Source organism: Taeniopygia guttata, chromosome 1A (genome assembly GCF_048771995.1).
Source record: "Taeniopygia guttata chromosome 1A, bTaeGut7.mat, whole genome shotgun sequence".
NCBI lineage: Eukaryota > Metazoa > Chordata > Aves > Passeriformes > Estrildidae > Taeniopygia > Taeniopygia guttata.
This window is the reverse complement of record NC_133025.1, coordinates 34,662,920-34,678,707: the sequence shown is the minus strand read 5'-3', so window position 1 is coordinate 34,678,707 and position 15,788 is coordinate 34,662,920. Positions and strand designations below refer to the sequence as shown.

Sequence of the window (15,788 nt, the reverse complement as noted above, 5' to 3'; positions counted from 1 at the left end):
TTACATACTTCATATAAGCCTCTTTGAAGATTAATTATTAGCTAATTGAGTATTGGTACCATAGATAGGTTTTAGAAGAATTTAGGAAGGTTTGGTGCTGTGAGGATTTCAGCATATGAAGGCAAATCCTGCAAGCCCTCTTAAAGTGTACCTCTCATACTTGAGATAGTAGTGACAGTAAATAGAGGGCAGGAGTAAAAAGGGATTCTGGAATTGAATCTTTGCTGTTATTATTCTTTATTGCTGTGTTATTGGTACCTTTAATGTGTAAATTTCTATGTGGAGAAATATCCCAGAAGTAGAGTTGGAATTAAACAACTGCACAAATATTTGAGAATTTTAAAATTAATTTTATTTGGGGTCCAAATCCAGAGAATCTAAAGCAGTAAACATGTCACCCGGGGCAGCCTTCCTCCATTTGGCAGAACTGGGGACCAGGCTGCAGCAGGCAGTTCTGGCTAGTTGAAAACATTGACTGTGATAAATCACAGGCACCAGCCCCAGAGCACGGCAGGGCCAGATCCCACTCAGTTATGGAAATCCACCTCAAGGGCAGTCCCTTGAAGCTTGGCACCCAATGGCAGGGATAAGGCATGCCAGGAGGCAGGAGAGGGAATGGAAGGAAGCCCAGGCCTGCAGCCCTGTCGCAGGGGGAAGGACAAAGGCTGAAATCAATTAAAAGTAATGCGAGATAATGTTTTTTTGTAAAAACTTCCTGTTTGTCAGGGAATGTTTAGTTTGGGTTAGGGAGGGGCCATGTTTGGTTGTTTCTGATAAATAATGTGTACAGTGAGATTTTACTATTTGCACACATGAGGCTGGACACCAGACCCTTCATCCACTATATCAGATGTTTGAATGGGTTTAAAATGTGCCTACCAGAGAAGAATTTTCTTTTATGTACAAGTAACAGCTTGAGGCAGTTTACTTTTTTTTATTATGGTCTTGAGATTTTGTATATTATTTTCTATATACCTGATAACTTTATCCCTCCTACCACCATCTTTTTCCCTTTTTTCAGTTAACTTTTAAAAACATGTTAATTCTCCACTCCTTGGAAGTGCTTGCCTCAGCTTATCCCACCTGTATTTTCAAGGCTATTTTTAAAACAGCAACAAACAGTATTTTTAAAGGATGCACAGCAACAGTGTTAAAAATAATCCATTGTATCTCACTAAAAGTGGACAGACTGTTAAATGAAAGTTATTTTAATGAACAGCCACAGTTCATTGTCCACCCAACACAAGTTGCCAATTCCAGTTCTGGGAAAGAGTCAAGAAAAACACTCGTCTGGAGTGCCTGAAGGTTTTGTAGTGAGCGTTGCATGCCCACATTTATCAAGAAGTCTCAGGAGTTTACTCAACTATTGTTGATTGTCAGGGCACAATTGTGTATTTAGACTTTTCTTTTTCCCATATTAGCGCTGAAAACTACACTCCCAGGGAGGGGCATGAATTGCAGATCTGGCAGATGATAGTAACTATATGTGTCACATGGGTAGACTGTGGAACTTGTGAACTCACTTTTTCATACAAATTTCTGAGTATTTTATTGCCATTCTCGATCTCTTCGGGGAGACAGCAAATTTAGGATGTTCGAGTAGTTCTGCAAAAGACAGGATTTGAACGAAACCAGTGAGAATGGCCAGCATTATTTCAGGAAATGTGGCTTTCACACACTTTACACTATTAAGGTAACGAGCATCTATTTTTAGGAAAGTATTTATACAACTGAGGTGATTCAGTTCAATCCACTATTGGGTTATCGAGTAGCAACTCAAATATCACATCTGGTGGTAAAGCCTTGCATTCCACTGATTGTTTTTCTGGGTCATTTTTAGCAGTATTTACTGGAAGTTATGCTTTATGGAAATTAATTATATTAAAGGCATTGTTTCATTTTGCTGCATAATGTAGGCTACTGTCTATCTAGATGTATACCAGTTGCTTCAGCAAGAGTTTGTGAGGAAATATAAGCAAGGTCTTTCAAGGATTCCTATTACTGTAGAACTGTTCTCTTGGGGTTTGGGAGTTTTTGTTTGTTTATTTGGTTAGTTGGTTGGGTTTTTATACCTGTGTATTGGATATTAAAATAGAAGGTTTCCTTTAAATGTTGGAGAGTCTTTTTATTTAATGAATGAGTTGGGCAGCATTATTTCAGAAAATGTGGCTTTCAAACACCTTACATTCTTAAGGGAATAAGCATCCATTTCTAGAGGAGTATTTATACAACAGAGATATTTGTTTTCATATAGCCTGTGGAGATACTCTAATTGAAAGGAATACCGAAGACTTGAATATAAGCAAACTATAACAAGGAGAAAATAAAATTATTTGTCTTGTAAATACTAGTTCTTCATCTCCTTTTTAGTAGAAGTTTGTCAGATAAATTGCTGAAATAGTGTAAAACTATTGATTCATTGAGAATTTTGCATACAATTTTGTGTAGCTCTAGCAAGACTGAAGAATTTTTTTAACACTAATTTCCAGGAAGTTATGTAGAAAAACAACTCAGGTTCTTCAAAATACTTTAACATGTACATTAAGTCCAACTGAGTTTAGTAAGATCTAAGGACACATTTATATTCTTTCTTGTATCAGGGTCAAGGAGAGTAAATAGAATAAGAAGCCTTGTGATCAGAGGACAAATTCTGAATCTCTTGCTCAGGAGGAAATCCCATTTGGAAAGACAAAACTTCAAAAGTTGGACTTCAGAGTTTTCTAGAAGAAAAACCTCTTTAATTTTGAATGTGGAAAATAATTCTTATAACTGAACTTCACTGAGCTTTTAAGAATAAAAACAGCTGTGCAGATTGTTCTATACTGTAAAACTCAGATCTTGAAAACCAGGCCTAAGTCATTCAGTAAAAACTGCAAAATCTTATCTAGGAATACTTCTGCTACGAATAGCACTTCAGTTGAACTCATCTGAATTTTGCAGAAAAATACATTCTGTATAAAAATTAGATATGAATATGGCTCCAGAATTCAGTTTGTTGATGACACTGATGCTTGCTTTCCAGAAATGTGTGCTTTATTGGCCGGAGAAAAGAGGAATCTATGGGAAGGTTGAAGTCCTTGTTAACAGTGTGCAAGAATGCAAAAACTACACTGTCCGTCAGCTTACAATAAAGGTAATCATCTGCATCTGAGAAGTATCATTCACAATGCTCTCTTTTCTTTATTATAAAATGAAGTTAAAGTGTTGGCTTTTTTTAAGGGTATAAATTTCTACAGGAGGAGCTATGAAGCTGCAAGGTAGGGTTGAGACCAAAGTACCGGAATACTTACCGGAATACTTATTGTATTGCCACTTTGTATGAGTCTGGCAATAGAAAAGGCTTCAAAAAAGAGTGCAAGTTTCATTCTCTTGAATTGCATTTGTTTTGGGGCCCTTTTAGCATTGTCAAGGCAAAGTAAAGGGATTTTACTTAATGACAAAACTAGCATAGCATTGTTCTAAAAAAAATATGCGCTCATGTTGTGTGTTGAGTGCAACTATAACCTATCTGAGAAGCTAAAAAGAAGTATATAAAGAAATCTCCATGCTTTCCTGGTTCTCACTAAACTTTAATTGTGCAAAATAAGACAGATGCCCCTCTTCTGAGTTAATTACATTCCCCATATTACACTCTTATGCTATCAGATTGACCTGCTACTCCTGAAGAGCATTACAATAAATAATGTATTGGGAACATTTGTTTAGGGTTTCAGCCCCAGCACTGAGAAGTGAGCAGAATTATATCATCCAATACAAATTACCCCAGCCCATATTTAGCCCCTTGTTGAAGTAAGCAGTAGTAGACTCTTTTGGAGAGAATAACTGAACAAACTGGGATATCTTGTTAATCTAGAAGGGCAGTTCTTCTGCATCTTGAACTTCAATACCCTTGTAATTTTAGTATCAGAACCTTATAATGACCTTAAAAGGTAGAAATACATGTTAATTTAGAAATTCAGAAGCCCACATCAAGCTATTATCTCTAGATGTTGCTGATATAACACAGGCATCTGACAATTCCCAACTGACAATACAGTCATGAAGTCAGTAGTCAGAAGAACTGAACTTACACAGCTGGAAAAGTCAGTAGTCAGAAAACTGAACTTGCTCAGCCTAAGAAATAGCCACGTTTTCAGGTGCACAAAACCTTCTTATAATTGGGTGTCTGGAAGCACATCAGTTCCATCCACAGTTGCATCCTCCAAGTCTAATATAAAAAATTGTTTAATCTCTCCTAATATTTTTACTGTCCTTTTACCATAACAATGTAAGAAATGCAAATACAAGTGCTCATAGGAAATCTTGGTGTTATTTCCAGCAAGGGAGTCAGTCCCACAGTGTGAAGCACTACTGGTACACATCCTGGCCGGACCACAAAACCCCCGACAGTGCTCAGCCTCTGCTGCAGCTCATTCTGGATGTGGAAGAGGACAGGCTGGAATCACTGGGCAGAGGGCCTGTTGTTGTGCACTGCAGGTAATTAGCCAGTGTTTCTCTCGAGTGACTGCCTAAAGCAAGGCTACAGCAAATTGCATCAAATAGCCCTCCTAAAAAATGTGTTTGAGGAAAAGCAAAATTCTTCATGTTAATTGACTTTTTTAGTTCATATTTGAGGATATGAGTTTTGGAGAGAGTTCCCTTGTTGTTAGCAGATTGCTTCTGAGCTGTTCTTTATTTCTGCTACTATAGCTGCTTTTGAAAGACCAGCTGGAAAAATTATTTTCCTTTTGTTTCTTATTTATGATTTGCTTACTTTTTTGTCTTGTTCCATGATTACATGACTAATTCAGATGCAGTGCCTGGTGACCAGTAGGCAAACCATATTGCAAAGCAAGTCAGTTTTGAGGAGCAAGAATCAGGTACAAATTTGGAGATCAAACCACATCAGTACTAGAATTTGTGAACAATTTCACAAAAGCAGTTGGTTGAATATTCAAGAGCAAAGTGATCTTCAGTATTCAAGAATAGAGATTTATTCATACAAATTATAATGCACCAGAGAATGACCTTCTAATAGTTCTAGTTTAATTCTATTTTATTGCATTATATTGGTTCATTACCCCATGTTGCAATTTAAATAATAGGAAGTAGCGCTGGATTTGTTATATTGGTGGGAAGAAATAGATGAAGCAAAACAGAAAGTAAAAATAAAATCAGGGTTTTCTTACTTGGTTTGTCTCAAAACGGTGATGATACATCCCTTACAGCTGGGATAATACTTCTTTTTTTTTTTTTTTTCCCTAGAAGTACATTAAATGAGAACTTTTAATCTTGAACAACTTCTTTCCAGTTCTATATTTAGGAGATTTAGAGAAATGGAAGATAGATTTGAACCACCCATAATTTTTGAAAACTAGAATGTGATTAGTCAGCAACTTTCCCAATTTTATGCAGCTGTATTTATCAGAGATTGTAGTTTCCCTAGCAATGCAGAAATCTGTGGATAGCTATTGAGATTGTCCTTTTTCTAGTATGGCTCTTCAGCAATGAAGCTCATCGGAAGAATGGGATGTCCTTCTGAGATGAATGATATAAGGTCTGTAAGCATGGGCAGGAATTTATTAGTGATTTAAGAGAGATATCAGCTCAATTGTGATTGAGATATCATCCCAGTTGTGGTTAAAATTCATAGTTTTTCAGTCACAACTCAGCTGTCTATACATTCACTATGAAAGTCTACAAATCTCACACTCCATTTTCCAGTCAGTTTCTTCCCTTTTTTGTCTGAATGAGAGGCTATAAAGACCTGGACCCCAAATTCATGTTTTAACATTTTCCGCCAATTTTCCTGCCACTCAGCATGAAAACCATGAGGTGCACTGCATTCCACGTTACTTAAGCAAGAAACAGAGTGGGGTAGAGATTCTCAAAATTGTTGAGAATAAACAATTAAAAAAAAAAAAAAAAAAAAAAAAAAGCCAAACTGGCTGTTTCCCAGTAGGCATCAAGAAAACCTGGGGAGCTGTAGCACCAAGTCCTTTGCCATCCTGCAGAATCACAGGAGAGTTAACTTCATCAGCATGGATCTAGGCCCTTTTTGCCTTCCTGAGATTAGAGGTATGGTTAGCAGAACCCCTGTATACTTTGAGGACTTTAAACATAAAGCCCTACTGAACTTTAGTTTTAGGTTGGCTTCTCCTTTTCAGTACATACCTCCATCATTTGCTTGGACTGGGCCAGAGAATGCTCAGATTTTGTAGTGTTAATGAAGCTTGGTTTTCTTACCATATACTTGTATGCAATCTGAAAAAATGTAAGCCTCACAATTACCCGCAACTGGACTGCTGGAACAGTGCACACTTTCATTTCTCTCTATAAAAGTGAGCTGAGGAGTCAGCCTTTCTAGACATGTGGGTTCTAGCAATTCCAAGTTTCTTTTTTTTTTTTTTTTTTTTTTCCTATTTTCATAGTATTTAGTGTTTTCCATGTAATTCCTGGATCTGTGAATTTCATTCCACTATTAAACTTTGCCTTCTTTTCAGTGCTGGTATAGGAAGAACTGGATGTTTTATTGCCACATCCATTGGTTGTCAGCAGTTAAAGGAAGAGGGAGTTGTAGATGCATTGAGCATTGTCTGCCAGCTACGAGTGGATCGGTGAGTTCCAGAAGAACAACAAATCAGTCAATGATTCTGAAATCATTACCAAAATGATTTGGTAATGATCAGAAATGATTCTGTAATGATTCTGAAAACATTTCCACAGTTGAATGTTACTTTACATGAAATGGCTGCCATTGCTTGTGATGACTTTTATGACCACATTAACTGAATAATCAAGGTAACATATGTATTTAGGTCCTGAATAAGGAATAATATTGTTTTCTGGGTGAAACTTCCATTGAATGAAATTCCCATGAAATGACAACCATGTAGTTGCTGGGCACTTGCCACTTCTATTTTCCCCCACTAAAATTTTCTGCTTGCTGTTTGCATCATCCCATTGGGACACAAGAGAGGTGAGGCAATCTGGAGACAAGGGATTTTCTTTGAGCCTGGGTTGACAAAGAAATCCAGGCTCACTGAATATGTAGCTTCTTTGAGCACTGGAGAAAGACAAATCTGGTGCTGTTGCTATTTACTCAGCTGTGCTGGGGGTCCTTTTGAATTGAGTTGGCAAATTTACCCAGCCTAAGAAAATACCAAGGGATTTGTTCCAGACTTTTCTGAAGTCAGATCAATTCCCTGACTGAATTCACAGCTTGGGAGCAAAAACATTGTAAGCCAATATTGTTGCAGAGTGCTTTGTTTTGTGAAACCATGGCTGAAGAGGGATTTGTGTTTTACAGGAGGATGTGGGTATTGTGCACAATGGAAACTGTTGGTTGAGTTGTACTTTTCTTTCTTATTCTGCTTGGAAAAACAGGATTTTGTATAAAGCAAATAGACAGGATTGCACCAAGAATAGAGGCATCTCCTCTCCTGCTGTAGGTACAGGTCATATATTGTTTATTCTCATTGCAAGTATCTTAACTGCTTCTGACATGCATGTCTTCTTTAAATGAAAAAAAATACATAGGGTGCAAATGCTGAAAAGGACCTTAGGTCAAAAGTTTAATACAGAATTTTTTTGTATTGTGAAGAGCTCTGGAAGGTACTGGAACTGTGAAGTGCAGACAGACCAGAATCCATATAGTTGACTGTGTTTATGGGTCATCTCCCCTGCCTTCCCCTCCTGTATGGCTGCATCATCCTCAACATTGTAATATGATCTTTACAGGGCAACATGAGCCACTTGGAGTGTAAAATTCTCCAAGGGGAGTTATTGACCTATAAATCTCAGAAAAAAAATAAGAAGGAATAGCTGAGGGAAAAATGCTTACTCTGTTTTAAATTACCAACTGCAAATTTCCAAGCCTCTTTTCTGAATAGCTGTCTTATTGAGAAAGGTATGAAGAGTTCTTCCCCATTTTAGTATTTATATTATGAAAGAATCTTTTTATCATTGCTTTTAAAGCAAACTCTGGTCTTAGCTGCCTCTTTTAATATCCCTATTTCAGACACAAAAAACAATCCAGATTTTCAGCATTATTGACTGACAACACAATTTTATGAGTGGATCTGCCTAATGAACTTTCTTTTACATATTAGTACCGTAGATAAACTTGGAAAGAGAATGGAAATCTGGCTATCTACTCAAAATATTGGTCCAGGATGTAAATACAGCCATGGTCTGCATGAGTTTGTAAAAAGACAGACCCACAGGTCTGCTCAGCTTGATTTCTTTCCCAGTTAGTTTTTTATATTTTGCAACAGAAACAGGAAATATTTGATGTGAGGCATCTTCAAGACTTACTGTGACATCGAGAAACTTTGCACATTCTTAACCTTAAAGGCACATTCTTGGAATGACATCCGATAACTTTGCTCTTGGCTCCTCAGACAGGATGAAAAGAGTTTCCAGTGTGCGTCAATTCATTGTTTAAGTGTTTTGACTAATGGCCTCAGGTTAAAAAAAAATAATCCCAAACCCTGCATCGCATTTATTCTGGAACGACTGCATGCAGCTGCACTAGCAGCAAGCCAGAGGGCAGGGTAAAGGACCTTTTATGCACTCACTGCTACCCAAGCAAAGATGGTCACAGTCCCTGAGTCCTCAGGATACCAGGTTCTGTTTCTTCCAAGCACCAGCCCAAAGAGTCTCAAAGAAGCAGAGAGCCCAGTAGCTCACAGAGTAGCTGGCAGTGCGGACTAGCAAATAGACAAAGGCTGCACGTTCACAGGTGCTGTAGCTGTGGCTACATCCCTTCTAGGCACTAGGGACACAGGAGAGGAAACCTCCCTCCTTGAGCAAATTTCCTCCTGAAATGCTCTTCCACACAAACATTTCCACAAACCAATGTCTTGGGATCACAGATAATTCCCTGCTATGAAATGTGAGCCTTGCATAAGAACGAAGTTAAGAAGGACTTGGGATAGGTAAATGAAAAATTGGGCATGAGCTGGCAGTGTACACTTACAGCCCAGAAAGCCAAGTGTATCTTGGGCTGCATCTAAAGCAGTGTGGCCAGCAGGTCCATGGAGGGGACTGTGCCCCTCTGCTTTGCTCTGGTGAAACCCTGCCTGGAGAGCTGCATCCAGCTCTGGGCTCCCCAGGACAAAAAAGGCATGGGCCTACTAAAGTGGATCCAGAGAAGGGACATGAAAATGGTCAGAGGGACAGAACACCTCTCCTGTGAAGAAAGTCTAAGAGGTGGGACTGTTCATCCTGAAAAAGGATCTGGGGATACGTTTTTGCTGCCTTTCAGTATGAAAGAGGGCTTATGGGAAAGACAGAGAAAGACTTTCTACCAGGGTCTGCAATGATAGGACAAGAGATAATGACTTTAAACTTAGAAAGAGTAAATACAGATTAGATATTAGGAAGAAATTCTTTACCTTCCTATCCCTAGAAGTATTTAAAGCCAGGTTGGATGGGGTTCTGAAAAACCTCATCTTAAGGGAAGGTACCCCTGTCCATGGCAGGGGTTTGGAACTAGGTGGTCTTTAAGATCCCCACCAATCCAAACTGTTTTGTGGTACTATGGCTCAGTAAATGCCATGTATAATGGCACTGACAAGGCTAAGTTGTCTAAACCTCTGTATAAGACTCATATGCCCTTAAGCTGACAGACATATGGACTGTTAGTCCATACAAGGTTCAGAAGCATCATAACCTCTGAATTGCTAACGCAGGGCAGATGCCATGGTGCTGGGTTCAGCCCCCACAGTCTTACACACACTTTCCTGGGGGTTTTGTGTGTTGCTTCAGCACTGAAGAGGAAGGAGTAAGGATCACCATCACAAACAGCCTAGTGCAGGCAAAATTGTTTTAACCTGCCCTTTCTACAAAGTTCTTCTTCCTGGATATGTTCCCTTCCCCCACCCTTTTACACAGCACATCTAACCTGGGAAGTGCACTCCCTTAGAGAACATCTTGGGGGAACATTGATGAGGAAGGCAGGGAGGGAAGCTGTTTGGGAAGGAGCTGCGTGGGCAGAGCAGGATGCAGCAGCAAGGAGGAAGGAAGGAGACTAGGCAGCACAGAGGACCAGAGCAAAGCCCACCCATCACCTTTAGTATCTCGCTTCATCTCCAGGCAGGGGACAAGCACAGAGGAAAGCAGCTGAAGGCAAAAGGCAGCCAAGAGTTGTACATTTGTGGATGCCTTTGTTGGCAAAGCTATGAGTGTTTCATTTTGGGCTGGATGGGACCATTTAATGACCTCTGATTTTATTCCTAGGAATAGCAAAAAAGGCTCACTTCTATATTTGCCTGAGCTCAATGGAGGAACACAGACCACTGGTCACTTGCTTAAAGAAGTAGATACTATTTTAATTATGAATTTCCTGCCATAGCCATTTAGCCATCCAGAAGCACTGAAGAAAATAAAAGGACCTTTTGGTTGTAGATAACCTTCTCTAATACTGAAGGACAATACTTGTTGAGGAAATTTTACTTACCATTTTTCAAATAGCTTAGTATATCAGTACTATATTTGTTGTTAGGGATCTCATGAGATTTTCAGACCTGCTCCTGCAAGATATCTGGCTCCAACAGTGCTCTGGATCCAAATACCTTGCAAATTTAAATGTTTCAATTAAGATCTAACTGACGCTAGATGTGACATGTATCTTAATGTCTTCATTCTCACTAAAGCCATTTAGTCTTTCATCATCCCAAAGGGATGCTAGCTAGCTGCTGGCTGCTCCATGGTACACTGAGGATGAACCAAGGGCTTGTTTCTAGAAGCAGAGTAGATAGCTTTGAATACCCTGGCAAATGAGATAATAGAAGTGGAATTAAGTAAACTTGAGGCCCTTGCTTCTTTCAGAGCTTAATGATAACATTCCTATCACATCTGCCTCCTGTAAGACATCCCCTTCCTGCCACACTGTAACTGATACTGGAGATGTGAGACTTGATCCTCATACTTAGACCTGAAAAATTGATTGTTATCAGGTGAATGTATAAAAAGTAAGCATTTCATCCAAGCTGGCTGCAACTAGTTATTTTTATTTTAGGTTAAACTCTTTTGAATTGTTGGTGGTGAAATGATTCACCACTGTAAAATTTTGTAGGTGGTGGCTGTTCGAACAGGATGCATTGTAGGCGTTAGAAAGAGGACAGGAAGAGCTGTTCTCTGCACAGGCCATCTGCAGGTCACAGAAGGTTACATTTTTAGTAAAGGACAGAAATTAAAGGCCAGATTCTGTATACTTCCTTGCTCCATCAGTGGTAATGCTGCATCCATGTATCTGGCCTTCCTTGCCCATGTGATTGAGCAAAATTCTCTTTTAATATACTGAATTTGAAATGTAGGTTTTAACACTGTAGATACCAGATGCTTTCTTCTCTAATTCTTACTCTGATGGAACTGCGAATTTTTCATGTGGGGCATGTGCTGTATGGCATAAGTTATGAGGAAAGTAATTCTTCTCTGACAAATATCTCCCAGTTACTCAAGCAAACTGTAAGTCAAAAACTAAGAAAGGGCTTGTGTCTTCTTGTGGTCATGGGGCTGGCAGGAGCTAGAGGGTGTTGCAGTCTTAAGAAATAAGATTTCAGTGCAGTTTTTTTCCTTTCCAGGGGTGGAATGGTTCAGACCAGCGAGCAGTATGAATTTGTGCACCATGCACTGAGTCTGTATGAAAGAAGACTTTCTGCAGAAGCTGTCCAGTGAAGACAAGGAGGGTAAAACCAAATGTCAGTCTCTTGAGGTAATTTATTTCATTACCTACCAGCAGCTTCTTCAAGGAGTTTACTGCAGTAGGAAAGACGGCTTTGAGGCCAACTTCTGAAAAGATTGTGGATGGTTGGCAAAAGTACAGAGATTGCTGGACCCTTACTATGTATGAATGTATTGTGAGCTTCCCAAAAATGATTTATAAAGAAGGTACTGTACTGAAACTACACATGGATTTTGTGTATGTATCTAAAGGTGGGTTTAATTCTGTAATGCTGATATCTGCCATATGGAATGTATGTATGTGCTCCTGCTGCAGTCAGATGGACATTGGGACTTCTACAGAAGAAATATTTAACAAGTGTATAAAAGCTTTGACGTTTTGCAAACTGTCTTGTGAATGGACTGTCAACTGTACTGTAAAGTGCTATTACTGATTATGTGGTGAGCTTGTTCCTTGGCCACATAATATTCTTGCTGCTAAAGTTGCAAGTGTTCAATTATGGATTAAAAAAAGGAGATAATAAAATTTTTTTTAAATCTTGTTTTTAAAAATATTCAAAAGCAGTAAATATTTTATATGGAAATATATGTTCTTCATCCTATTAACTATTAAATGTGTACTTACTGTAGGTCTTACAGAGCAGTTGCAGAGCACAATGTCTGTTATTCAGTGTATATGTATTTACCCTAAACTGTTGATTGTCTTAGAACATGCTTCTGCTACAGACCTGAATCCAGTGTATTTGTAAATTGTATAAGTCAATCTACTTTTAAAAGAAACTTTGTAGCATATATTAAATGGTAAGGATTTTAAATATTTGTCTGTCTTTTGTTAATACAGAAATTTTTGCATATGTTGTTTATCTGCTCTATTTCTTTCAGTAAGAGATAGATACCTTTAGTGATATGGACTCTTCCATGACAGGTTATACAAGAAAGAAAATGCTGCTATGACTGTTTCCTTTATTGCTCAGTAAAAGTTTGTTTTTGAGAGATACACGAAGTTGGCATTATGGCTTACAGCAATGGGAGATCTGTTTACAGGTTGTATTGATTTTTTAATGTTGACTTTGCTTCATACTGCTAATAAATAACCCTAAATATAAAATATTAACTGAAGTGTCTGTTCTTGCCTAGAGTAATTAATGCACATACACTCTTGTACCCCTATAAACAGGCTCAGCCCAGCACAATTTGGTCAGCCTGCACCATGGCTTCTGATCACTTGGGAACCAATCCAGAGGGCACAGGCAATCCCCAGCTGACATGGAGCAAGGTGCACCACCTGATGGGAAGGCAAACCCAGCATCACTTGATTCCTCAGGGGGAGTTTCTATAAGACCTGGTACAGATGCCAGAGCTTTGCCTCCTCCTCTTCCCCTTCCTCCCCACCCTCCACTTGGCTTTTAGAACTTGTGGAGCTAGAAATATACTGAGATTTTGCTTGATTGTGTAGAGTTACAAAAAATACATGTTTTTCCCTGAATAATATAGAATATACTTAGTCAGCAACATCCAGATGACCTGTAGATTTGTAATAGTTCACATGCAACAAATAACACAAAAGTATGATCCCCTGTCTTTTAGTCTAAAGAGATTCAACAAAATCTCTTTTAATTTCCCAGGTGTTTGAAAACTTCTCTTTTGCTTGTATTTTTCCAAAATAAACCAACTAGTAAACTGAAGAATCATATTAAAAGGACAAAGTACTGTAAAACCCCCCAAAACAATTGAATAGAAGGAAGTGCTCGTCACTGACTTTTTCCCCCGTGAAGGCACATTTCCTTCCTAGCCTTCGCTTCACTTATCTGAGGTGGGTTTTTTTAAGAGAAGCATGGGGAGTTGTTAGAGGGAAAATGGATTCTTTATTTCACGTCCTGGTTTCTACCTGTCTTGCCTTGGCATTCTCAGGTAAGTGTCTCTCCCCACTTCCCCTCTGCCAAATTGCTCTTTCTGCCACTGAGCAGAGCCCTCCGGCACAGCTGGTGACTTACAGAAACCAAGTCACCTCTTCTCTGGGCTTCGTACCAGAGGAATGAGGGGCAGGGCCAACACAGCCCATTCTGTTTAGATTCCTTTCCAAAGGAAAATAAACTGTCTTCTTCTATGCTGGAGATACATCTTCTTTTTTTAAGAAGATCTCCTGATAGACAATCCAGGAGCTGAGTTTTTGGGATAAATGCTTCAGACAGGAGATTCCTATCTTTTATTCATACTTTATGAAATTTCAGATGCAAGAATTTTCTGTAATGCTTAGTTAGAAAATTACCAGGTCTGTAAAAACGGGAATGACAACATCAATTGAGGTAAATAAATGCACATTTGGTTTAGCACTTTGTAACCAATAAGGCTGGAAATGTCTGAGTAACTGAGACTAAAAACAACGAACAACCTAAACACAATATGGGAAGGAGGCTGCATTTGAAATAACCAGTTCTGCATTCTGTTACAAGTATGTGTTTTGCATTGGTAGCTTTATGGGGTTTTGATTAATGCACTGTAATTTTCTTCATTTGAGTAGCTGGTGTTGATCTTTAAGTGTGGTGACACAGAGAGCTAATCTTATGTGAATTGGAATCATCACAAAGCTAACAGCTAGAGACATTGGAATAAATCCAGTAAAACAGATGTGCTTCCTATCAGTAAAGAACCTCCATTCCTGTAACACATGCATTGAGAGACACATAGATCTGTGAATATCCTCCTATATGTTTCCCTTAGAAACATTATGAATTTTACTAAAACAACTTTTAGGCAGGAAATTATATTTTTAAAAGTCCGTGTTGTAAAACTGAAACAGAGACTGAGAATGCATGTAGATCTGTTTGCTTTCCAGCAGGGGAAATGAGGAACTGGTGTTTGAAGTTAATAGTTCTTGGACTTCTTTTATATCCAGTTTAATTTTTTCTTTTTTTTATATATAATGCATGTCAAGAGAACCTTGCCACAATAGCTTGGGGTTTTGCATTTTCCTTATTTACATTACCAGCACATGCATCACGTGAGTGTTGTGTTTGGAAGGTTTTTTAAAATAGGTTCAACTTATGGGAAGTTTCATGAAATGTTCAACACACAGAACGTGGGAAGAAAGATTTATTTGTCAGTTATTTTAAATCATTGAGAAGTTGCTTTTTGTCAAGTAAAAATGTAATCAATCATATTTTTCTGGAATTTTCCTTTTCCAGAAGGGTTTCTGATTATCCATGTCCAGAAACAGCAGTGTCTTTCAGAAAAGAGAGGAGTCATTATGGAAAAGTGCAATATGACCAGCCTGAATCAGAAGTGGCAGTGGATGGCAGATGACAGGCTCCTCCATGTGAAGTCTGCCCAGTGCCTGAGCATCTCTACACGCTCTGCTCTGTCATCTCGCAGCGTCATCATCGATTGTCCCCAGGCAGTCAGGTGGAATTGTCACGAGGATGGGCTCCTGAAGGTGGCCAACAGCTCCCTTTTCCTCACAAAACAAGGTCAAAAGGTAATGGCCAAGCGGAGTAAAAAATACCTTCATACATGGATGCAGCTAAAAGCCAGCGAGACAGGAAAACCTGTTTATGTAAATCTGTGCTCAAAGCAAGGTGAGTTATTCCTTCAAGAAAATATCCTGGGAGTTTTGGTAACAAAAAAGTCTCTGTTATGCTAACTCAAATGTGAAAAATTTTGATATTTTATTCATACAGAAGAATGTTTTTCACAGTTGAAAAACATTTTGAGAACTATTAAAAAACAGCTGAGTGCTGTCTTTCTCACAACTGTTGTTTTTAATCCACTTTATATTTTCAGTATATCTTTTCTTTTTTGTCTACTCCCACTCTTTGGACCAATGTGCTTATATGTAACCTCAGCTCACTAATATTGTGTCATTTCCTTTTTTCATTTCTAAACTATGGGTACTGATTCCTAGTACTTTTCAAAAATGTGGATGCAAAGAAGTTCTCCTCCCCATTCATTTTATCATACAAATCCAGATTCAATCTGTCAAGAGCAAGAAGACATCTGAAAATCCAACACATGCACAATTATTTCTCTGATTAACCTAAATGCATAATTAGAACAGTCATGGCTTGCACATTTGCATGTTTACTCAGTGTAATTTTGCTCTTAGATGCCATATATATGAGAAC

At 38.6% G+C, this 15,788-nt stretch overlaps 2 protein-coding genes across 3 annotated transcripts in view; both read left to right on the top strand.

Annotated features, from left to right (window-relative positions):
• Window positions 1-12,775, top strand: part of PTPRR (protein tyrosine phosphatase receptor type R) — a 135,702-nt gene extending 122,927 nt beyond the window's left edge. The window contains exons 11-14 of the mRNA XM_012569001.5: window positions 3,023-3,133; window positions 4,319-4,476; window positions 6,483-6,596; window positions 11,568-12,775. Coding sequence (XP_012424455.4) covers window positions 3,023-3,133; window positions 4,319-4,476; window positions 6,483-6,596; window positions 11,568-11,661 — 477 coding nt within the window. The 3' untranslated portion in view covers window positions 11,662-12,775. The remainder of the gene's footprint in view (window positions 1-3,022; window positions 3,134-4,318; window positions 4,477-6,482; window positions 6,597-11,567) is intronic.
• A 669-nt stretch (window positions 12,776-13,444) lies between these two features.
• Window positions 13,445-15,788, top strand: part of PTPRB (protein tyrosine phosphatase receptor type B) — a 63,589-nt gene continuing 61,245 nt past the window's right edge. For both annotated transcript variants that reach the window (XM_030259712.4, XM_030259701.4), the window contains exons 1-2: window positions 13,445-13,578; window positions 14,853-15,242. In XM_030259712.4, the coding sequence (XP_030115572.4) occupies window positions 13,524-13,578; window positions 14,853-15,242 (445 nt within the window). In that variant the 5' untranslated portion in view covers window positions 13,445-13,523. The remainder of the gene's footprint in view (window positions 13,579-14,852; window positions 15,243-15,788) is intronic.